The following is a 25,848-nucleotide window of genomic DNA, read 5'->3' on the forward strand; positions in this document are numbered from 1 at the left end:
AAATCCAAATAATAATAATTATTATTATTATTATCATTATTGTAAAAATATATTAATATATAAATAACAACAGGGTAAAACAATTCTAAATGCAATTCATAATAATTATAATTATAATAAATATAAATAACAGCAGTGAAAAATATTGCTAAATGCATATAATAATAATTATCATTATAGAAATAATAAATATAAGTATATTAAATATGCTAAAATAAATGCATGTTTTATTTATATAAATATTTTTTAACAGCATGGAAAAACAATTCTCAATGCAAATAATAATAATAATAATATACAGAAATAACAGAATTATAAATATTTTTAAATCCAAATAATATTATTAATTATTATTATTATCATTATTGTACAAATATATAAATAACAACAGGGTAAAACAATTCTAAATGCAATTCATAATAATTATAAATATAAATAACAGCAGGGTTAAAACAATGCTACATGCAAATAAATAAATAAAAAATAATGCTGCATCAACAAGTGTCCCATAGATTTGCACAAATCTGTAGTTTTGACAAAATGTACAAAATGTTACTATTTTACCAGCCAGTATGTCAATCATTTAATGCTCGGTCTTTACAGTGCTTGGTGATTTTAATAGATTTATTAAATTTTATTTTTAAGAATATGTTAGGGTGAGATACTTCCTTCTTTAACACCTCCCACTTGATAATGCTCACATGTGCGCAGGTGAAACGACACACATTTGTGCGATCTGTCTGCCTCAAAGGACGGATATTTTACCATGAAGTGTATTCATTGCAGCATCATTGTCGCTTTTCGAATAGTGTAAAACTAACCTCAAAACGTCAGTTTTATATGCAGCTGTAAGAGATGTTTAATGCAATATACTGAAACCACAAGATTGTCTTTTTTCTTCTTCTTATTTTTCCAAGCGAAAGCTTCTATTCTTTACATTTTTGTGGAACTTTTTGGATGCTCGTGGTGATGGAAAGGATTATATCATAAAATCATCCTCGTAGAAATGGGAAAATGGGAGCTGACCATGGTAAGATAATGCATGCATGAGATATTTCTGATGCTCGTTGTAAATAAAAGTTGTATACTGTACATGCATAATGTAACTATATTATAAATTCAAACGTCTCCTGATGCATGCATACAAGCTCTTCACCCACTTGTCTGTGTTGAATGCAGTGTGTTGCTAGTATGCCCTGAATGCGCTTTAAATAGAGGGACATATCATATTAAGATACTTGTGCTGTCCCAACACCTGACAGATATAAATCACGACTGTATATATGACAGACGAGACCATTCAGTGTTGGTCAGAGAGAGACACAATCTAGTTTACTAGACTGCCATCTGTTACATAAGTAAAATACTAGTAATTAAAGTAACAATACTTAAAGAACCCTGGAGCTTCTTCTAGTGATAGTCAAAAAAAAAAAATGTATTTTTTTCACAATAGCACAGTCTGCTACATACAATACATCATTACAAATAAACCAAAGCCTATAGGGGCTAGTTGTCACAGAGGGAAGTTGTCACAAGGGCAATTGCTCAGTAACTATGTGGTTTCAATCAACAGTACAGTTACATAAATGTATCTGTGATTTTGAACATCTAGTTTGATATTTTTGTATGGTACCTTGTATGATATTTAGCTTGTTTCGTAATTGTTGTAATGTTTAAATCTTGCTTGAAAGCCATTAAATAATCCATTTTAAATACACATGTTGTGGAAAATCTTTTTTTTTTTTTTTTTACTCTATTGTATTTCATAGTTCAAACAAAGGTAATCTTCTCAAATGTGTCAATAAACAACAGGTTCCCATTGTGACAACTTGCCACATATAGTGTGACTATATGAGGATGCTCCGCTATTGATCAGCGTGTTAATTGAAATGTTCAACGACTTTTTTTTTTTTTTTTTTTTTTGTAGCTAAAACTTCTAGGTATGTGTGTGTATACAGAAATTGACTTTAAAAACAATGAAAAAAATAATAATAACTGGAGGAAACACTGTGACATCTTGCCCCGGTCATTTCTGACCACCACTGAAACATTCAGACCCATGCATTACGTTGTTTAACATACATTATGGTAAGAACTCCATATGATCTGATGATACACAAAACATGTTTTATTTATTTATTTATTATTACATTTGTCTCTTTGTGCTGTATAATTAGCCTATGTTGTGCAGTCTGTCCTAAACTAACTAATCAACAACAGCAAACATTTTTGGGCTCCAAAAATGTTATGTGCCTGTGTTTTGACGGCTGTGAGATTTGAGCAAGAGACATTATGCCAAATTAAATGACCTGGTGGGTAGCAGATTGTTCAGTTACAGTGTTTAATGGTAACAGTGGTAATATGACATCAGACCATATCTAATTGAGCTATTATTGTCTTCAGAGGAACTTGCTAATTATCACTGTAGGGAATTGTAATATGTTTATCAACTTTCTAGAATATCCTAAAAACCGACATTTTATGTGTTAGTGTTGTGATATACTAACAACAGGCATGTTGCTGGTCTGTGTGATGAGTGTCAAATGAAGGAGTGGTTATGAGCAGAATGTTAGTATTTTTCTTTTAGGCCTTGAATGACAGCCAATTCTTCTCGTGTCTGGTGCTATCAGATTGCAAACACCCATGACCTGCAGTGATCATGTAAAAATGTGATGAATGTGTCTGCAAGAATTATAAGCATGCAGTTCAGCAGGCAGTACTTTTTTTGGTTATAGAAAGTTGAAAGAATTATTTTGCAGTAGGCTGCACAATGTGACATTTAGCTTTAGTTACTGTGTTCAACAGTAGCGGTTCTAGCTTGTAGGGCGCCTTGGGCAAAACCTGCTTCAACACCCCCCCAAAGTTGTTGACCGGTGGGGGTCGGGGGGTTGTCTGTGTGGGTGCCTCGTGCCGCCCCCCCGCAAGATGCTGCCCTGGGCAACTGCCCATGTCGCCCATGCCTAAATCCGCCACTGGTGTTCACTGAAGATCAATATAAATGAGAAAAAGCATTGTTGAAAAATAATATGCAGCATCACTGATATTCCTATTCAGTAAGGATTTCTCAGAGGTCCCACAAGTTGGCTGGAAAACAGTAGGTAATTTGCTCTAATTAATTACAGAGGTTGTGTTCGAAAAACACATGTTCAATTTGGACGGGATTAAAGCCACACTGTTTGTCTGTGAAACATTTTTTACTAACGTCCTCGGGGAAAACTAGTCCCGTCCGAATAGGGCTAAAAGTTTGGGTTTCATTTGGGTCTGTTCCTCACACAAACCTATCACATGGCTTCAGAAGACTCGAAAATATAGCCTACAAGTCATTCATTCAAGAAAGAAGCATAAAAAATTGATGGGTTAAAAAATGTAAGGACACCTTTCTTTTGAGAAACACAATCATCTTACATGACATATTATCAGGGCTGTAGCTAAGGGGGTGAAAGGTGGTAACGATTCTAGGGGCCCACAGGTCCAGGGGGGCCCAGAACAAATTTTTAAACTGTATTTTTTTATATGAAAAGGGCTCAGAACAATATACAGGCAGGGGGCTCAGAATTCCTTGCTACTGCCCTGCATATTATGCAGCTTTAATGATATGTTTCGTATATAAAATGATATGTTTTGTGTCCCAGACTGTAAATACAATGTCCCAGGTGTGTGTCCTTTGAACTGAAGGGCTCTGCCTCTTGAGCTGTGGACAGGTTTTCATTATCTGCAGTGTGTTCATAAATCAAAGACACTTCATATTGCTTATTCATCAGGACTGGCAAGGGCATAGATTCCAGGGGGGATGGGGGGAGGTAACCCCCCCTCCCCCACAAAATAATCAAAACAAGTAAGTACAAAAAAAAGGTTTCTGTGCTGCCACTGCTTCCTTGAAATCCCAACAAAGGTTTGCAATGGGATTTTAATGATGGACTGAAAGGGCCATTTAAGGACGTTCCATGACCTATCCCTGAACCAGATTTTGGATAACTTGGATGTATCCTTGGTGTTATTGTCTTGCTGGAAAGTCCAGTGATCACCGAGCTTCAATTTACACACTGAAGGCATCACATTGTTCATGCCAAAATGGCCTGATACCTGAAAGAATCCATGGTGTCAGTCACATAGTCAGGATAGCCGTTTCCTGCAGCCGCAAAACACCCCCATAACAGGACTGACCCACCTCCATGCTTGACTGTGGGGATGGTGTCATTCTTGTCATCATCTTGTCATCTTACTCCAGACGTACTGCTGACCCATGGGTCTAAAACTCATTTTCAGTTTAGTGTCATACGTCTATAAAACCTTCTTCCAGGACTCCACAGGTCTTTCCTAATTACTTCTTGAATATTCAAGTCAACATTTCCCTTGGTGAAGTTTTGCTTTCTTCCACACCCCAAGAAGGTTGCTGTTGTACCATATTTAAACAATTTATGTTTATGAATGGTGTTGCCAACTTTGTCTATTGGAAACTGAAGTGCTTTGGAAATGTACTTTTAGCCATGACCTTTCTTGTGTTATGAAATAATCTCCTCTATTAGCTTTTGAGACAGCTTATTTTTAATTGCATTTTTTGCATAGAAATACATTTTTGCTTACAACGCTAAACTTACATTTTAAAACTTAAATAAGTGCCATTGTAGAGTGATGACTTAATTTTGTTTTAAAACAATTACTTGTGTAGCCTTACATATTTAAGAAACAGCTACATGCAATAGGGGTTGAATAATTATGTCATCAGAAAAGCTTACCTTTGTAAATCCTTAATGTCTTTGGGGGGTTGTTGTAATGCACAGGGGCCAGGACAAAACTTTCAGTGGTGGGCCAACCCTTCACCTCTGTAAAAACCTGTATATCACATTTTCAGGGGTCATTTTGCCACTTCAGCTGCAGCTTGAAATTTTAATGGTAAAAAATGTACACTGTACATTTTTATTATTTTTATTTTTTTTATTATTATTATTATTAGTAATGGAAATGAAAAATGTAATTTTGACAGAATGTAGTAAAACCTTTTAATTGGTTACCATGATCTCATTATTTACTCACTCTCATGCCATCCCAGATGTGTATGACTTTCTTTCTTCAGCAGAACACAAAGATTTTTGGAAGAATATTTCAGCTCTGTTGGTCCATACAATGCAAGTGAATGGTGACCAGAACTTTGAAGCTACAAAAAGGATAAAAAAGGCACCATAAAAGTAGTGGCATGATAAATATGGGTGAGAAAGTCCTTTTTTACTGTAAATCTACACTTTCACTGGCTGGTCAAAGGTGGAGATTCATTGTAAAATAAGGACTTAAATATTTATTTGTTTCTCACCCACACCCATCATATTACTTCAAGACATGGAATTAACCACTGGAGTCATATGTATTACTTTTATACTGCCTTTCTGTGCTTTTTGAAGCTTCAAAGTTATGGTCACCATTCACTTGCATTGTGAGGACCAACAGAGCTGAAATATTCTTCTAAAAATCTTACTTTGTGTTCAGCAGAAGAAAGAAAGTCATACACATCTGGGATGGCATGTGGGTGAGTAAATGATGAGAGAATTTTCATTTTTGGGTGAATTATATCTTTCATTTATTATGTTGGTTGACCATACATTTAAAAGTGCAAAGCAGATTTTTGTAGTTCTAGCAGGTTGGTTTATTAACATCATATCATTTAATGATATGTACAGTTGTGAACTGTAAAACATACAAGCCCCACAATCACATTCTGCAATGCCTGAATCATACAGTGAATTTCTTGCAACCACAGCTGCCATTTTTTTATACAGTGTACTAGTATAGTAGAAACTAACATTAACCAAGATTAATAAATGATTTAAAGGTAGGCCTACCATTCATTGTAAGTTCATATTAACTATTGAGTGAACTCATTTTAACCTTACTATAAAGTATTACCGAGTTGTATCTGTGACATAGGAGCCTGTTCAGGAGTGGGGTGAGGAGCATGAAGATGGGGTGGTTTTTGGGATCACCCTGCGCAGAGAGCCCGTTCAACAGTCAGCCGAGCCCACGGAGGCTTTCGTACAGTACCGAACATGTAAGATACGCAGGGTAAAAGCGGCCACACTGGAAAAGCTGGTGTCTCACCTATTGGATCCCTGCTGTCAAGAGCAAGATTACAGCAGGATACTGCTGTCCACGTATCGCACCTTCACGAGCACCAACAAACTCATCGAAATGCTCTTCCAGAGGTGAGTATTTAAGTGTGTTGTTCGGTGCATATGGAACTGTGTGGTCTGTAGGTGTTAATGTTGTCACTGCAGAATTGTTTTTTCTGTCATTAGTTTACATGGTACAGGACGTCATCACTGCCCACTTCCTTTAACTCAAATTCCACTACTGGTCTCTATGCATTCATTTGATCATTTATTAACTTCCTTTATGAGTTTGTTTGAGCCCTATGAATAATTTGGGCATACTTTAATGTTATATTTCACACTTTTTGGTGAAAATAGTAAATAGCCTATGGTAATAAATAGGCAATAACTAAATACAGATATGCTGTAGAAGGTAACTTTTTTAGATTAGATATTTAATAGTATTTCATATTTAAAATAATGTTTTTCTAAAATCAGTGTCAATAAACAGCTGTTGTGAATATGAAAAATTACCCCATGTAGTATCTTTTTTCCTGGGCAATAACGGTGCAAATGATCAACAGCATTTTTGTAGCCATAATTTTAAAGTATGTGTCTATACAAAAATGGACTCAAAAACAAACCTACCCTAAGAAACATTCACTGAAGTAGTCTAAAATGAAATTAAAACTAGCCTAGTCTTTCCTATATATACATATATACATTTTTATTTATATTTTCTTTTTTATAGGAACAATCTTGTCTCTGCACTTGACAGCAACAAGTACCATAAAAGGTAAACAAATACCACAACAATATGACATTTGACAAACAATACCATGCTAGCCTACAATATGCCTATTTTTTTTTTTTCTGGTATGTTTATAAATATTTAATAATTGCATTTTGAATAATAAATCAAAATACAGCTATAGACTTTACAGTATACAGTATATACACATTTATTGTCAATGGTGATATATGGGTGTTTCTTCAATTTTAGCAGTTTCATGTCTCAGGATTGATTTTTATTGAAACAAATGGATCTTTTATATAATGTTATATAAAGGTCACTTTAAATCTAGCTTGGAAACTTTTTACCAGGCCTTCACCATTTATTTTTTGTACTTATCAAATACCTTTAATGTATAGATTTTACTGTCGTAGCCTTGTCCCAGACTTTTAATACTGAACTATGTAAATCCATTGTAAAAGAAATGCAAATTATTACATATGTAGAGGTATGATAATATAAACAAAGAGTGAAATAAAATGTAAATATAATTTCATAATTGATTGTATAAAAATGTAATTGTTTAAAAATTCTATTATTTATTTATTTTTTAGTTATGACTGTCCCACAGTTGTGGTGTCATTTCCACCACTCCAAGCTATTTTGTCCAGATTTTTTTTTTTTTTTTCTTGTTTCTTGCTAACCAAGTCGACAAAAGAGTCAGTAAACAGCATATGAGACAAGTGATGTTTAAAGTAAACAAAGAAAATTCAAGGTAAATATCACTTGTGAGCAGAATATTTTTATTGGGCATCACTTCAGTCAAACTATAATTTTGCCAAATTATTCAAAAATGTAAAAAATATCCATCAGTGTCATTTCCACCACATAATTATATTAAACACAATACAGAATTTGAGATTAGCTGGAAATGACATGGTGGTGGTAATTTTGTTTAAATTTAAACTTTTAATAAAAAAAAGACAAACATCTCCTGTGGTTCATGTACATACACTCTATTAATTAAAATGAAACAAATAATAAAAAATAAAAAAAATAGAAAAAGAATTGTGAGAGTGTATAAAATGTTTTGACAAGACTGTACTTTCTACAAGTCTACAGTGCTGAGAGTGCCTGAAGTCACACCCTTACAAGAAACAAGTGTTAATTTTGTGTAGTTGCCATAATATAGTTTTGAATATACACTATACGGAAGCTTCAATACGTAGAGTAATTTTGTCTCCTGATTTCTCTTAGTTCTTTGTGGGCTTTGCTTCAGACATGGTTGGAAGAGTACAGTGAAGATTTCAGAGATCCTCCCATGCATTCTTCACTACGCCTTATGTGTTTACAGCTGAGAGGACATCCCTCTCTTTTCACCGTGGCTAAACGCTATGAAGCTCTCCTTAAGAAATTCCAGACTGAAGGTTAGATTCAGCATTGTACATTTGTGCTCAGAATGATTTTGGTTACAAAAGTTCTTTTGTGTTAATTAATTAATTTATTTATTTTATCATTGTGGTTGGCTGAAAAATGTTTATTGTTAAAAATGTAGCCCTTTCAGTCTTTAAAGGTGTGTGTGTGGCTCTAACATCACCAAACTAAATTGCAATAATAATCGTTTTCCAAACTCTTTCCCCATCTGCCATTGGTTGGACAAACAGACAATGAGTTCATAAACACTTACTTCGCTCTATTCCTCACAAAATGCAATCTTATAACATCAAAAAACGTTTAATATAGCGCATGACTTGGAAGGCAATACATTGTAAGGTTTGCATTACATAACCAACTACATTTACAAGCTTGCTCAAGTGCGATCAAATTGTGCGGTAGCTCAACTGATAGAGTGTTGCACTTGCGTTGCAAAGGACCGGGGTACGAGTCCTGTAGAGCATGCAAGTCAACAAGTGATCCGAAAGTGTCATAGAAGCAAAATGACATGGTTGTTTCAGCAGTTGTGTTTTTCATCTCACATTTGCCTTTGACGACACTATTGGTTAGGTTTAGGTTTAAGGTTTAGGGTTATGAGGTAGGTTTTGTTGATTTAAAACTTGATAGAGCATTAATCTTGTAAACTTCATTGTTTGGGAGAACATTTAACTCGCTTTTAGCGCCACACAGTGGACATTTCACCTTCGAACTGCCGCGATACATGTAACGAACCACGTAAAATCATTTAGCAAAAAATGTCGCCACAGACACATAATTATTATGAAATCAGGCTGACAAATACCGTTATGTTGGGCTGGTTGGGATGTATCACAAAGCCAGAGCATTTACATTTAACACAAGAAAGTCTTCTCATAGTTGACTCTGTGAATTACGCTGGTATAGAAAAAATAAAAACATTTAAAATTATACACGTCACCTTTTACAACAACCAAAAATCAGTCAACACAATCCATGACTTGATTTTAAACTCTGTCTTCTTCTGCATATCCACTCAGCTATTGTGGCAAGTCGATCGGTTGATAATATGGAAGAACCAGATGTGGATCAGGAGGGAAAGAGCTTTGAGTGGGATTTCATGGACTTCTCTGTCACAGGTGTTGCAGAACAGCTCACCCGAATGGACGCTGTGAGTGCCAGCTCTTCATTGCTTGCTTCTGATTGGCTCCTTCTGATCTACCAAATGGAGAAATTGTTGATCATCTTATAATGTTGGTGCTCCTGATCTATGATTGTAGGAACTGTTTATGAAGGTGGTTCCCTTCCAGTGTCTGGGCTGTGTTTGGTCTCAACGAGACAAAAAGGAGAACCTCTCACCCACTATTTGGGCCACCATTTCGCAATTCAACACGATCACCAACCAGGTCATCACCTCTCTGCTTTGCCCCTCGTCTGACCTATTCCCGTCCTCCTGCCCCACCTCTACAACCACACAAAGAGCCAGAGTGATTGAAAAATGGATACGAGTAGCACAGGTAAACCCTCGAGGGGTCTAATATTAGTAAAAACCTATGAAAAGGTCACATGACAAAAATTTCAGATGTTGAAGAGCTATCTCAGACTTCTCTTTTTTTCACTTAGGGATGCAGAGAGCTAAAGAACTTTTCCTCTCTTAGGGCTATTTTGTCAGCCCTTCAATCTAACCCCATCTACAGACTAAGGAAGACCTGGGCGGCTGTGAGCAGGTAAAATTAAACCCCATGAATGTTATAAGCCGGCATTATAAATCATTATAGTCTTGCATAGACAGACTTATGACTATCAGCATAAAGTCTCGTTGACATTGCAACTTATGCTGGCCAAGAACCGCTTGAGGCTGAGAAGGTTATGATGGCCACACTGACTAGTAATATATTAGCCACTGTGATGTAGCTGCTTTTCACCAGCAAATGTAAGATAATCAATACAGACCACCAGGAGTCATTGATGTGCTGTTTAAATTAGAGGTTGACCGACAGTAGATTTTGCCGATACCGATAACTTACATGGTGGGAAAGGCTGATAACCGATTAATCAGCCGATATTTTTTAAAATGGATTTAAAAAATGTAAAAAAAACAAATAAAATAAAATATTTATTTTCTTACTATGAAGGGTATTTAATGAATAAAATCCCAGATGCAGTTTATTGTTCATCAAAATCCCCAAATTAACCAGAAAAAAACGATTTGGTGCATAACATGGAAACTTTAAGTATAAAAAGTCTGAAACACACCAGGGACTCTTATTTTTAAATGATGAAATGATGAATAAACTATCGGCATAGATTTTGCCGATAACAATAGTTCCAAAAAGCAACTATCAGCACCGGTTAAGCAGTAAAACCCGATATATCGGTCTACCTCTAGTTTAAATCATACTTCGTTGTAAATCTACGGTTCTCTATTTTCAGAGAGGCGATGTCTATCTTTGAAAACTTGTGTGAAACTTTCCCAGATGAGAACTGTGTTCTGACCAGCAGAGAAAACATTGTGGATGTAAGCAAAGAACACACACATAGCCTACACTTATTTATTTTACGGTAGAAAATATCCTGTTTTGAACCATTAAATCAAAGAATATTTTGAATAACAATTCCTTATACTTTTAATAGCCATTTAAATGGTATTTATTAACTATGTCTGGGGAGTCAGTTCTAGCGATATGTGAATTTTACTACCTAGTCTCATAGAATGAACGTTACTATAACAAATTTATGCAAACTGATTTTTACATGCTGCATTCTAAATTTCGCCGCAGTTTCCTGATAAAATGAACACTATTATAGACCCATGTACATTTACACACTTAAGGCCAGCTCACACTTTCCAAACAAACGCCGACAGAAAGTTGGCTGTAAAATAATTGAACACTGTATCCATATAATTGGATATACTTGGAAAATCTATCCATTGGCAGCAACCGGAACCTTTATAATGTTTTTAAGTTAGAACATGCAAGTTGAATGAACGCTTGGAGGGCATCAATGTTTTGCCGCAGTTTGTGGATTTTAAGATGGTCCCTTACGGCAAGGCTGTAACCATGTCTTGAACACTGGGGGGTACCAAACCTATTTGGGGGTGGGGGGTCGCGGGTGTCGGTCCTTTAATATAGTAAATGCAGTAAATGCAATAATTTTCTGAATAAAGGCTTTAAATGTGTTAAAGTTTTTTAAATGCAACCAAAATTTGATAATTTTTGGTTTTAAATTATATGTTTTTTTTTTTTAAAGTTCACACAGTACAAGACAAACACTGTGTCTGCATTGCTAGCAATTTGCCTGTTTTAGTTATCTTTTCTTTCTTTTTTGTGCTGCATCAAAGAAAAGACAAATATAATTTGAATTTCTTTTCATCACTGATGTGTCTGTAAAATGACGACATCAGCTGGCTAGCAAAAAGAAAATGATTTACTGTCCTTACAGTATATATATATATATATATATATATATATATATATATATATACAGGTGCATCTCAATAAATTAGAATGTCGTGGAAAAGTTCATTTATTTCAGTAATTCAACTCAAATTGTGAAACTCGTGTATTAAATAAATTCAATGCACACAGACTGAAGTAGTTTAAGTCTTTGGTTCTTTTAATTGTGATGATTTTGGCTCACATTTAACAAAAACCCACCAATTCACTATCTCAAACAATTAGAATATGGTGACATGCCAATCAGCTAATCAACCCAAAACACCTGCAAAGGTTTCCTGAGCCTTCAAAATGGTCTCTCAGTTTGGTTCACTAGGCTACACAATCATGGGGAAGACTGCTGATCTGACAGTTGTCTAGAAGACAATCATTGACACCCTTCACAAGGAGGGTAAGCCACAAACATTCATTGCCAAAGAAGCTGGCTGTTCACAGAGTGCTGTATCCAAGCATGTTAATAGAAAGTTGAGTGGAAGGAAAAAGTGTGGAAGAAAAAGATGCACAACCAACCGAGAGAACCGCAGCCTTACGATTGTCAAGCAAAATCGATTCAAGAATTTGGGTGAACTTCACAAGGAATGGACTGAGGCTGGGGTCGAGGCATCAAGAGCCACCACACACAGACATGTCAAGGAATTTGGCTACAGTTGTCGTATTCCTCTTGTTAAGCCACTCCTGAACCACAGACAACGTCAGAGGCGTCTTACCTGGGCTAAGGAGAAGAAGAACTGGACTGTTGCCCAGTGGTCCAAAGTCCTCTTTTCAGATGAGAGCAAGTTTTGTATTTCATTTGGAAACCAAGGTCCTAGAGTCTGGAGGAAGGGTGGAGAAGCTTATGGCCCAAGTTGCTTGAAGTCCAGTGTTAAGTTTCCACAGTCTGTGATGATTTGGGGTGCAATGTCATCTGCTGGTGTTGGTCCATTGTGTTTTTTGAAAACCAAAGTCACTGCACCCGTTTACCAAGAAATTTTGGAGCACTTCATGCTTCCTTCTGCTGACCAGCTTTTTAAAGATGCTGATTTCATTTTCCAGCAGGATTTGGCACCTGCCCACACTGCCAAAAGCACCAAAAGTTGTTTAAATGACCATGGTGTTGGTGTGCTTGACTGGCCAGCAAACTCACCAGACCTGAACCCCATAGAGAATCTATGGGGTATTGTAAAGAGGAAAATGAGAAACAAGAGACCAAAAAATGCAGATGAGCTGAAGGCCACTGTCAAAGAAACCTGGGCTTCCATACCACCTCAGCAGTGCCACAAACTGATCACCTCCATGCCACGCCGAATTGAGGCAGTAATTAAAGCAAAAGGAGCCCCTACCAAGTATTGAGTACATATACAGTAAATGAACATACTTTCCAGAAGGCCAACAATTCACTAAAAATGTTTTTTTTATTGGTCTTATGATGTATTCTAATTTTTTGAGATAGTGAATTGGTGGGTTTTTGTTATTTGTGAGCCAAAATCATCACAATTAAAAGAACCAAAGACTTAAACTACTTCAGTCTGTGCGCACTGAATTTATTTAATACACGAGTTTCACAATTTGAGTTGAATTACTGAAATAAATGAACTTTTCCACGACATTCTAATTTATTGAGATGCACCTGTATATTCTAAAAATCTCCCCCAAAAGTGGTTAATATATATATATATATATATTTTTTTTTTTTTTTTTTTTTTTTTTTACAGAGCACAGCTGGTGGGACAGTTCCATACTTAGGGACATACCTAACAGTACTGACCATGCTGGACACTGCCTTACCTGACACTGTGGAGGTGAATCTGATATCTTGTATGTTTAGGAATGAAAGATCTTGCCAAGGCAAGCATCACTATTGCTACTGCTCATTCTTACGGATTTAAAGAAACCCCTAACCCTAAGCATAAACTCATCCTGATCTGTTTGGTCTTCAATCATGAATGGTTTCTCAAATGGTGTGGCTTGTCAAGAAGTGTGCTGCTGTTACTTTTCAAGCACCACTCACATTTTCTTCACCTAGCAGCCACCCTAGAAACTAGACGTGTCTGATTAAAATCATTATTCATGGATAATTTTTGATTCTAGAAGTTTCAGAAAGAGTCTGTTTATAATTTGTAGGCATACATCTTAAGGTATTTTTTAAGGATTTTAATTAAGTTGAATTATTTTAATTATTTTAATATTTCTTATTTAAAATTAATTTTAAGTCTTGAGGCCCGCTTGGAAGTGTGCTGAGGCCCCCTAGTGGGTCCCGGCCCCCTAGTTTAGAACTACTGCTCTAGCAGACACTTAGGGTCTGTTCCAAAACTTAGTGAGTTTCCTCACTGTCTACTGCCTACATAGACAGCTGTCTAATATGGCAGCATCCTTGCTCAAATGATGCCTCAGAAGAGAGCAATTTGGTACGCTCTACATAGGCAGCAGCTCCACACATCATTTAAATAGCGCTCCTCACGTGCAATGCTCGGGACACTCGACTCGCAACTGATTTCAATACAGGTGACGCGAGGGAAACAATGCAATCCTCTAATGAGCATAAATAAGCACAGCATACACACACATCTTGGGTAAAATAGTAAGTTTTGTATCATTTTAAACTGTTATCAATCAGTAAGCAGTTCAGGTTAAGAGTGTTTGTGTTATGTGAGATGTAAGTATCTGACTAAATAATGAAAACCGTTATCGATAATTTTCAGTACTGAATGATTTATAAGTATATTTATAATCTAAATTTATCTAGCATCGTCCGCCATCTTGGATTTATTTTTCCACCGAGCTCATCACGGTGCACTCTGGGATCACCTATCCGGGGAAGGATACATCTGAAGCTACCTTAGAATTTGGCCAAAACGAGATATCTTAAGAGGCAGCATAATTAAGATACCTACCTTTTGGAACAGCATTCGTGTCAGAAGTGCGCCAGTGATGCCTTAAAATGCTGCCTCCAGAGGACACTCACCAGGTTTTGGAACAGACCCATAGTATGTGCTAAAAACCACTCAGAACATATTAACAACTGCATGGCAACACCCTAGCAACCATCCACAACACCCTAACAGACACATAGGCTGTGCTAATAACCACTCACCCTAGCAACCACCTTCAAATGTCCAATTGACCACTACAGCACACTTGCAACCACATAGCAACATGCTAAAACACTCAGAACATCTTAGCAACTGCATAGCTACACCACAGCAACCACCTGGAGCACCATAGCAACCACATAGCAACGTGCTATAAACCATTTAGAACATCTTAGCAACTACATAGGAACATCATAGCAACCACCCAGAACACCCTAGTAGACACATAGCATGTATTAAAAACCACTCATCCTAGCAACCACCTCCTAATGTCCCACTGACCACCCAAAGCACTGTAGCAACCATATAGCAACGTGCTTAAAACACTCAAACCATCTTAGTAACAGCATAGTAACACCATAGCAACCACCCAAAACACCATAGCAACCACATGGCAATGTGCTAAAAACCTCTCAGAACATCTTAGCAACTGCATAGCAACACCCTAGCAATATCCTATCAGAAACATAGCATGTGTTAAAAACCACTCACCCTAGCAACCCCCTCCCAATGCCCTATCTACCACCCAGAGCACCCTAGCAACCACATAGCAATGTGCTAAAAACACTCATAACATCTTCACAAATGCATAGCAACACCATAGCTACAAACCAGACACCAAAGCAACCACACAGCAACATGCTAAAACACTCTTAGCAGCCGCAAAGCAACACCAGAGCAAACACCCAGAACCCCATAGCAACAATGTGCTATAGCAGACACATAGCATGTGTTAAAAACCACTCACACTAGTAACCACCTCCCAATACCCTATCTACCACCCAGAGAACCCTAGCAACCTCATAGCACCATGTTAAAAACACTCAGAACATCTTAGTATCCGCATAGCAACACCAAAGCAACCACACAGAACACCATAGCAACCGCATAGCAGCAATGTTGCTAAAAACCTCTCAGAACATCTTAGCAACTGCATAGCAATAACCTAGCATCGAGGCAACAACTTTTCCATGGTCATATGCCTCACACTTTCTTCAGAAATGGAAGGAAACAAGTTTTTCTTTTGTTTAAAAATTGGGTTGTACCTACTTTTTTCATAATAAAGTGACCAAGCGTTGCTGAGAAGCAGAATTATGTAATAATTAATCATTTTTATGTGGCACTTAATGATATCTGTACCTTACTATCAACAGGGTGGCCTCATTAATTTTGAAAAGAGGAGAAGGGTGAGTGAGTCTTTCTCTTTGTATCTTCCTAATTGCTTAGTTTCAATGTACCCAAGGTTACCTTTCTTTGTTGTGATGTTATTGCTACACATTTGGTGTACCCTTAGAGAGCACATTCTGAAGAGACAGCAAACCTTCTTTGAAGCTTTGATTTGATGTTGGCTTATGTTTAAAGAACATTTTGTTGTGAAGGAGGAATGATATTAATCTCATGACTGATTATGTGTGTTATGTAACAGTCTTGGAAACAGTCTTTGTCTATGTCCCTTCTCTTTTGATTCAATGTCTATTTTCTCCCCTTATAAATCCTTGTACTGCAGGAGTATGAGATTTTAAGGCAAATTCGTCAGCTGCAGTCTTCATGTTCTAAGTATGTTTTACCTCATCATCCTCACATTGCTGTCCGGCTCCAGAATCAGAAACTGCTCTCAGATCAGGAGAGGTGAGACTCAAACACTTGTTACATGAGTCAGATGAGTATCATGTGAATTAAAATAGATTTAAAAGAGCGCTTGGTAAAAATGTGTAACAAAATAAACATCGATTTTAGGTGCTTAACATTTTTCAGTGAATAACTAATTTCAGGGATTTGTTTTTCAGATGTTTGTATGTAAACATGCACAAGACGGAAGTGATGGTTGCCATAACAACAGTATACTGTATATACTTCTGAGTGTGAAATGATATAAATGTAACCAACCCATTTATTACATTTCTAGTAATGTTGCTTCTATTAGTTGGCCTGTCTACAGTGGATTGGTCAGTTAAAGAGGATATGGGGTCCGTTTCTTGACATTATGCCACCAATGAACTTTCTTATGAACCCTCTTGTCTCTGTGTGTCATTGTCCTCAGCTATGAACTTTCCAGACAGCTGGAATCTCCTCACGACACATCTCCATCATCCACCAGTGGCTGGAGTCACCGTACTCTCACCAAAAAGCTCTCGTCGTGAGTAGAAGTAGAATCATTTATGTAGAATACTTTTAAAACATGAATAATTTTAATTTGTACCTCTGTTTCCGTTCTTGTGACAGGTGAAGGGCGTGCACAGTCAGTAATCCGATTACAAATATAGAAAAGTAATTTGTATGTAGATTACGTTTTTGAGTTACATACCCAACACTGCACACACAGTATATTAACATATATCCATCTTAACATATGCTGGTGCACACATCCTGTAGATTTTCTTGAGTTTGCCAATCAGCAGAAATTGGTATAATAGAGAATATGCTAAGATCAGAATACATAAGCATGCCATTACATGGTGCATCAGGGTCGATGTGGCATACTTTATCACAACATGAATTTGTCTGTTTGCAGACTGTTGTCGGGAAACGAGGGTTCCAGGAAGAACGCAGATCAGATCAGTGTGTCGTCATCTGGATCCAGCAGCTCTGAGATGGAAGAAATTTCTGCTTCTCAATCATTGTCCATTTTAACACCGGTACATACTGTATATACATACACATTTATATTACATTCACTGTGACGAGGAGGAGGGCGTGGCCGGGCCGTGAGGCTGCATGGAGACGCCAGTTCGAGATAGTGAGATGCATGTGGCCGGGTTGACATTAGAACTTTATGTTTTCAGTTCAGCCGGTTCCTGCCTCCTCCTTGCCCATCCTTAAACCGTTACATTGGTGCTGAAACCCGGGAGGGAGGAGGGATGCGCTGTTACGGAGTCCTCGCTGCTGCCATCTGCCAGGGGAGCAGCCGCGGGCATCTGCCTGGGGACGGAGGGGTCGCTGCCGGCCACCAAGAGCTGGAGGAACCGCTGCCATCTGCCGAAGAATGGGAGGAGCGGTTCTATCCGCCAGGGGCCGGAGGACTCGATGCCGTCCGCCAGAGGGCGGAGGAGCGGTTGAGGACCCAGCGACAGCATGTCTGAGAGCCGGCAAGCAAGTTCATCTCTCTCTCTCTCTGTGTGTCTTCGCTCACCCTTTCCTTCTCCCCACGCCTCCCCTCGTCTCTTCCCCAGGTTCACAGGAGGCGGTGTGGACCACCGGCTGACAGAATGGCCAGAAGGGCAGCGTCTCCCCTCCAGAGATGGGGGGGGGAAGAAGGTCAGTCCGGTGGCACCCCGGCCTGAATCATGCAGGGAGGAGTGTGACGGGGAGGAGGGCTTGGCCAGGCCGTGAGACTGCACGGCCGGTGCTGATTCAGCTGATCAGTGGGAGAGTGAGATAAAGGGGAGCCGGAGACTTCAGTTCGAGAGAGAGAGAGAGAGATGCACGTGGCTGCGTTGCATGTGTGTCTGTGTATGATTATGTTTGTTTTTTAGTTAAGTTTGACATTAAATCTTTATGTTTACTTTTCAGCCAGTTCCTGCCTCCTCCTTTCCCATCCTTGGACCGTTACATTCACATTGCAAATGCTTTTATCCAATTTGGCTTACATTGTGTCCTAATCAAGCATGATGCAGTAATATTCCAGTGACAAGCAATTTGTCTGTCCACCCTGGACGTGAAACCAGAGACATTATAAGACGGGGCACTCGTATAGTCACTTATAAACGGAAGAAAATGAATGGAAGTCCTGTCAGGTTTCTTGAGAATGTGAAAAATAGCTTTTTTCTTGCGAGATTTGAACTAAAGAAGCACAATTTATGATACGATTGTTGACAAATTTTAAGTTATATGCTCATAATTTTGACCAACCATATAAGAGGTTTTGTTTTTACACATTAAACAAGACAGGAGCTGTACTTGTGTCCAAAGCTGCCCGGAACACTACAAATATGGCAGACGGGTAACCTAATTTGACTTAAAGCAAAGTCAAGATTATGATCAAAGAACATATTTAAAATCAGCAGTAAAATCTGACAACACTGGTAACATAAATTGTGCTTCTTTACCTCAGATCACGCAAAAAAAGCTATTATTCAAGCTGGTTCAGCTAATGCACATGCACGCTCTTGAGTTCACTGACAGGTGATGTCTGTATCTAAAAGGTGATTGGCTCTTTTACCTGTAAGGCGATACTTCCTGTTCTACATAATTTGGGGGATGGGCGTAACATTTCTCCCATTCATTTTAATAACAGTGGATCGTCTTGGGCTAAACAGTCTCTGCTTAAAGGGACTTTGCGTGAAACTGCTGTGTGATGTGGCGCAATCTCAGCCAAACAAAATGTTTTATGTTTAATGTACAATTAGGAGTGGGATTTTTGGCCCAATGAGATTTCACGGTGGGCGTACTTATCCAGTGCAACGCTGCAGAAATGGAAACAGAATAATCGACAAAATGTTTGGTTATCAGTTCATGTGTTTTTTATGTCTCAAGATCATTATGATATTTTTTATCACTGTCTATCAATGCTCACCTTTAACAAGCTAAAGGTCTTTTACATACAGTATAATACCCTCCAGATGACAGAACGCCTGTCCTTGACTTTAATAACGATAAGCGTTTATGTCGCTGACGTTACTCAAGCACAGAGTTAGATTAGCTGTCTTTGTGTTAGGAGTCACAGCCCCTGTAACTCTGCTCAGTGTTCATGGACGTACAGATGTCAGCACTCGAATATTTCAGATTCTTAGGAATTTTCCTCCTAATCACTGTCATCAGATAGCTTGCTGTTGCTGTGACCACAAATTCAATAAGCACCAAGGCAGTCACAAGGAGAATCACACAGAAGACTAGGAATGGCGTTTAGATGTTTATTTCATTACAGGTGCAAAATGTGCAAATAAATAAGTGTTTAAAAGCAAACATAAAACCTTAAGATTACATAAAAAAAAAAACTGTCTAAAAGCTAGGCTTGTTTTTGGTACTAAGAGCAGTACCTACTCCACTCCCTAGACAATGGAAGCCGGAGGATATTGTGCTCAAGCAGTGCCAGCAACCTTGTCCATGTGCTCCAAACACCTCCTAGTTACACTTGGCTTAAATACAGCATTTTCCTGCCTTTGCCAATTGGAACAATCCATTATTATAAATAAAATTACCCCTCACCTCCCCATTCTTAAATACAACATCATTAAATAAATACAAGAGATAAGAACAAGAGATAAATGAGAGTTAAAAATAAAACGGTAACAATTTACAATAAGGTTCCATTCGTTAACATTAGTTAATGCAATAGTTATCATTATGAACAAACAGCATTTATTAATCTTAGTTAATGTTAGTTAATAAAAATTGTTCAGTGTTAGTTCAGAGTGCATTAACTAATGATAACTAATACAACTTTTGATTTTAAAATGTGTTTTAATTGACATTAACTAAGATTAATAAATGCATAGTTCATTGTTAGTTCATGTTAACTAATGTTGTTAACTAATGTTAACTAATGGAACCTTATTGTAAAGTGTTACCAACGAAATCAATAACTAGGACAGATAAAAACATATGCACAATAAAACCCCAATAAATACTGAAAAGTTGAGTAAGATAATAAATAAGTCCATTGAACACTTTAAAATCCTGCGATGGAGACCAATTTGCAGGCTCTCCATCACAGTCAACAAAAATCATGGGACCTTAAAGGTGCACTCAGTCGTTTTTTTCCTCATTAAATTTTTTTTTACTTCTAAAGAAATGAGTAGTATTTTTGAAACATATGTATAAAATCATGACCACTCACGTGAGATGAAGAATTCAGTCATATCAGTAACTTTATGAAAGCTGTTTTATTCTACATGGAGCAGGGGTGCTCTCATGGGGGCAGCCATGTTAGCATCACATGACCAGCTGAATATTACTCACTTTATCTCAGTAACTGCCCTGTTGGACACTTTCTTTCATGGATTAAATTAATTCTGGTTTACTGTGCATAGTGAATTTCTACAATGGTACTGGTAACTGAAAACAACTGTGTTTGAATGATGCAGCATCCAGGCCGCTAGGTGTCAGTGTAAGCCGTACTTCGACGTACTTCACAAAATGACTGAGTGCAACTTTAAATGAAACAGCATATGAATAGGTTGATTAAATGTTTACATATTAAGCTCATTACACAGCTCTGTACTTCACTTTGAATGGTTTGCCACTTGATGTCAGATTATATTTAACAAGTTGAGAACCACTCCTATATGCTGTCTTTTGATTCATCAGTGTGTTTTCTGCTGGAAATGGCTCTAAAAAAAGGTGGCATTCTCTTTTCACATCTTTCTAGTCTTTGACCAGCTGTGGCCAGTACATGGCTGAGGCTTTTCCCTCCTCGTCTTCTCCTGACTCCTCCACCATGTCCAGTTCTTCTTCCGGTTCGCAGCAGGAAATAAGCAGAAATCCATCTTCCTCCTCAGCGTCACCTGACCCTCACTTGGTCTCCACCCATAAACGCTCGGTCTCTATGTCCTCCCTGCCCTTCTACAACAGACAGGTGGACGACTCCTGCATCATCAGGGTCAGCGTGGAGTTCTGCAACAATGGCAACATGTACAAGAGCATCCTGGTAAGTGCCTGACTGGGGGCAGTGTTTTTAAAGGGACAGTTCACCCAAATATTAAAATTCTGGCGTCATTTATTCTAAAGCTGTACGATTTTCTAAAGTGGAGCACATAAGGAGATGTTAAGCAGAATCCGTCACTATTCACTTTCATGGTATGGAAAAATTATGCAATGAAAGTGAATAGTGGCTGAGAATACCTAACATCTCCATCAGTTCCAAAAAGGTGCACACTTTTCAAGAAAAAAGTTACGGTTTTAAATAAAACAATATATATATATATATACACGTACATACTGTAGTTAATGTGATGAACTACACCTGTGGTTACTCTGCTAGGACACCTGAAGTGGAACTGACTTCATAAATACAGCAAAAATAACTCTGGGACCAGTTTTTGATATGAAGTTACTTCTATGAAATGGTCTTACATAATTTGATTGCAGATGCCCTTTTATTTGATATTCTGTTATCTAATAAAAATGAAAATTTTGAAGTGGGTCTTAAAGAGATAGTTCACCCAAAAATGAAAATTCTCTCAACATTTACTCACCCTCATGCCATCTCAGATGTGTATGACTTTCTTTCTTCTGCAGAACACAAATTAAGATATTTATAAGAATATCTCAGCTCTGTCCATACAATGCAAGTGAATGGTGGCCAACAATTTGAAGCTCCAAAAAGCAGATTAAGTCAGCATAAAAGTAATCCATAAGACTCCAGTGGTTTAACCCATGTCTTCTGAAACTATCCTGTCAGTTTTGGGTGAGAACAGACCAAAATATAACTCCTTTTTTACTGTACATCTTGCCATAGCAGTCTCTAGGCACGATCATGATTTGAAGATCGATAACACTTCCTATGAAATTCCCATGTGCATAGTGCTAGATGGCACTCTAGGAAGTGTAATCGAGCTTGAAATCGCGCCGGAATACCTTGCCCAAAACCGCTTGGATCGCTCCTGAAGACATGGATTTAACCACTGGATTCATATGGATTACTTTTTGGAGCTTCAAAGTTCTGGTCACCATTCACTTGCATTGGGTGGACCAACGGACCTTAGATATTCTTCTAAAAATCTGTTTGTGTTCTGCTGAAGAAAGAAAGTCACACACATCTGGGATGGCATAAGGGCGAGTAAATAATGAGAGAATATTCTTTTTTGGGTGAACTATCCCTGCCTGCTTGGATCACAAATTATGTAAGCCTAAGTACCAAAAACAAAAATGAATTGTTAATTTAGACACTAGACTTCTCCTTTTCATTAGAGAAAAATTCTGACACATCATCCAGTACATCATCAACAGGAAGTATATATATTGTTTCATGTTTAATATTTATGTTTTTAAGTATGACTAGATTCCTTGTTATGGCTATGAAGATCTAGAAGTCATTCATGAAGAAATACAAGTAACAAACAGGAATAGATTCTGTTATTTTTCAGTTGCCTTGTCTGATTTTTTCTGCTGATCTGTTGCACAGTTAACCAGTCAAGATAAAACAACCCAGGTGATCCAGAGAGCTCTGCAAAAACATAACCTGGAGGATGTCAGTGAGCAAGATTTCACCCTTGTACAAGTTCTGGCCCAAGGCAGAGGTACTGAAAACTGTTTTAATACATATAAAATGATTCCATCACATTTTGCAATTGTTATTCTTAAAGGACCCAAAAATGAAAATTCTCTCATCATTTACTCCCCCTCATGTCATCCCAGATGTGTATGACTTTCTTTCTTCTGCAAAACACAAATGAAGATTTTTAGACGAATATCTCAGCTCTGTAGGTCTATACATTATACATGCAAGTGATTTGTGACCAGAACTTTGAAGCTCCAGAAAGCTCATAAAGGCAGCATAAAAGTAATACATTAGACTCCAGTGGTATAATCCATGTCTTCTGAAGTGATCCAATTGGTTTCGGGTGAGAACAGACTAAAAGAACTCCTTTTTCTATATAAATCCTGACATAAGCAGTCCTCTTGGCTATCATGATTTCAAGCTCGATAACACTTCCTATAGCGCCATCTAGCGCTCTGTACATGCATCAAACACTAGGAAGTGTAATCGAGCTTGAAATCATGATCATGCCTAGAGACTGCAATGGCAAGATTTATAATGAAAAAGAGTTACATTTTGGTCTGTTCTCACCTAAAACCTACTGGATTACTTCAAAAGACATGGATTACACCACTGGAGTCTTATGTATTACTTTTATGTTGCCTTTATGAGTTTTGTAGAGCTTCAAAGTTTTGGTCACCATTCACTTGCATTGTGTGGACCTAGAGAGCTGAAATATTCTTCTAGATATCTTAATTTGTGTTCAGCAGAAGGAAGAAAGTCATAAACATCTGGGATGGCATGAGGGGGAGTAAATGATGAGAGAATTTTCGTTTTTGGGGGAACCATTCCTTTAAGAATAACAGCTAAGAATTACCTTAGAAAGGTTTACAGATGTTATAAATATTCCAAATAGTTTTATGTTCTTAGCAAAATTATGAATTTAAAAACATCAAAATGTATGTAAAAGAATGGACATATACTGTACAGTTCTTATAATTCATCTGTGTATTTTTTGTAGAGTTACATATTCCCGAGAAGGCCAACGTCTTTTATGCCATGTCCACATCAGCCAACTATGACTTTGTTTTACGCCGATGCCCAAAAGGCCAAAAGAAACAACTCATACGCTCTGTTTCACTGTCATCAGAACGAGCCACAAAATAACAGTGACAGCTTCGATTCTGGAGAATTTATATTATCTACAGAAACAAATTTTTCATGGGAAATGTCAAGAAATGTTATTCACACACAAATGGAAATGTGTGAAATAGAAAATGACTCTTTTCAACAAAAAGACTATACTGTATATGGTAGACGTTTCGCCTTGAGAAGTGTTCACAGCATAATAAATAAGGCTCTGGGTTGGTAAAACAAAGGTCACAGGTTCAATCCCATGAACAATCTTGCTTTAGCTGAAATGTCAACTGCCTAATAACCACATAACAGAGACTGCGGCTTCTTGAATTTCTTACATTCAGTGCAGTGGGGTGAATACTGTACAATATAATGGGGTGAAACAATGTTATTCAATTCCCTTATCATAATGAGTCAAAGCAAGACAGTATCATAAATGATAACCCAACAACTCTGAATAGAAACACCATCATACACCCAGAGGATGTGACTTTTATAAAGGTCAAATTTCACACAGTGCCTGTAAGGGAACACAGATACATGATCAGTTCACAGTGTTCCTTCTTACTGTAATATGATGAAAGTGTGTGTTTGTGTGAGAGAGAAAACAGGCTGCTCCAACAGGTAAAGTGTCATTCCAATGGCACCGTTTCACATTGTTGATCCATTACTGGTCCACCGTCACGTGTGATTTCATTTAAATGTCATTTCATGAATCAATAAAAAAAATAACTGCACTTCTGCTGGATTATTATGTAGTTCGGTAGTGTTGCTGTACATTTGATAGATATTTTCACACCATTTATCCATATAGTCTCCTTTATCCAAATCAAATTCAGTAACCTGACTCTCAACAACCAGTCTCACACAAGCTCTATGAGAGCAAAAAGATAAACTGTTATTTAATATATTTAAATGTAGTAATTTAGTACTACAGTGTTTATTTATAGGTTATACTGTACATTTCTCTACAGTAAGAGCAGCAATGTACAATATGACATGATAGTTATTTGTATATTCAAATGAGGCAAATGCTTCAAGCATCCAGAGTATGTTCCCTAGACCAGAGGTTTTCAAACCTTTTCATGCAAAGGACCCCCAAATAGGATGATTCCCCTGCGAGGGACCCCCATCCTAAAATATATAAGGCAGGTACAGTATGTACTGTAATTTGTTATGACCGTACTATTATAAATACAGCATGTTGATTGCAAAATTAAATACTTGGCATTTATATTGTTTTTACAAAAGCCAAAAGAAATGAATAAAATATTTCTCAAAAATATTGCCTGTGTACTAAGTTGACAGCGTATCTTTTTTGACCCAGTATTATGCCAGATCCACACTAATAGGCCTTTTCATTTTAAAACGCATTGATATCAGTATTTTCATGACTCTCATCACTAAATAGCAATTTTCCCCATCCGAAAAAGGAGCATTTTGAAAGCGCTCTTCATAAGCATTAGCGCATAGTTTATGACAAAAATTATGAAAAAGTTTGGCTTTCAAACGAAAACAGATTAGTGTGGATGCGGCCTTGGAGTAATATTAGATGCATAAACCTGAAGAAAAACATTTTCAATTCAATTGAAATGTTTTTTAGCCTTTAGAAAAAGCAGAATGAAACGAAAATAATGTCAAATTTGGTCAACTTGAACTTTTGCTGAAATTATCTGCAGGCCCCCTAGCACCCCCTTACTGCCCTCTGGGGATCCCTGGACCCCAGTTTGAAAACCCCTGCCCTAAACAGTTCACCTCCCTTGTACTGGCTCTGATTCTGCTATGCTTTGGTTCTGAATTGAATCACAGACTGTGGGCTTGAAAC

General features: G+C 37.5%; 1 protein-coding gene across 2 annotated transcripts; it reads left to right on the plus strand.

The window, feature by feature from the left end:
- The first annotated feature begins 746 nt into the window (after positions 1-746).
- On the plus strand, positions 747-25,504 carry LOC127450228 (ral guanine nucleotide dissociation stimulator-like). 2 transcript variants are annotated; one of them, XM_051714145.1, is made up of 16 exons: positions 747-1,030; positions 5,920-6,194; positions 6,832-6,876; positions 8,071-8,240; positions 9,264-9,394; positions 9,504-9,740; positions 9,847-9,950; positions 10,657-10,741; positions 13,373-13,459; positions 15,904-15,936; positions 16,257-16,378; positions 16,791-16,886; positions 17,262-17,385; positions 21,057-21,335; positions 22,812-22,926; positions 23,908-25,504. In XM_051714145.1, exons 1-16 carry the CDS (start codon positions 1,007-1,009, stop codon positions 24,051-24,053), a joined length of 2,073 nt encoding a protein of 690 aa, XP_051570105.1. In that variant the 5' UTR covers positions 747-1,006; the 3' UTR covers positions 24,054-25,504. The 2 variants fall into 2 exon arrangements, with proteins under 2 accessions (XP_051570105.1, XP_051570106.1); XM_051714146.1 differs by lacking the exons at positions 22,812-22,926; positions 23,908-25,504 and having other exon boundaries at positions 17,533-21,199.
- The last annotated feature ends 344 nt before the right edge of the window (positions 25,505-25,848 follow it).

Source organism: Myxocyprinus asiaticus, chromosome 13 (assembly GCF_019703515.2).
Source record: "Myxocyprinus asiaticus isolate MX2 ecotype Aquarium Trade chromosome 13, UBuf_Myxa_2, whole genome shotgun sequence".
NCBI classification, from domain to species: domain Eukaryota; kingdom Metazoa; phylum Chordata; class Actinopteri; order Cypriniformes; family Catostomidae; genus Myxocyprinus; species Myxocyprinus asiaticus.

What these genes read in the sequence shown, in the direction of transcription:
- LOC127450228 (XM_051714145.1), top strand. Translation starts at nt 1,007, where the DNA reads ATGGGAAAATGGGAGCTGACCATG. An exon ending in TAAGAAATTCCAGACTGAAG is followed by an intron (nt 8,241 to 9,263) that starts GTTAGATTCAGC and finishes ATATCCACTCAG; the next exon opens with CTATTGTGGCAAGTCGATCG. An exon ending in CTCACCAAAAAGCTCTCGTC is followed by an intron (nt 16,887 to 17,261) that starts GTGAGTAGAAGT and finishes GTCTGTTTGCAG; the next exon opens with ACTGTTGTCGGGAAACGAGG.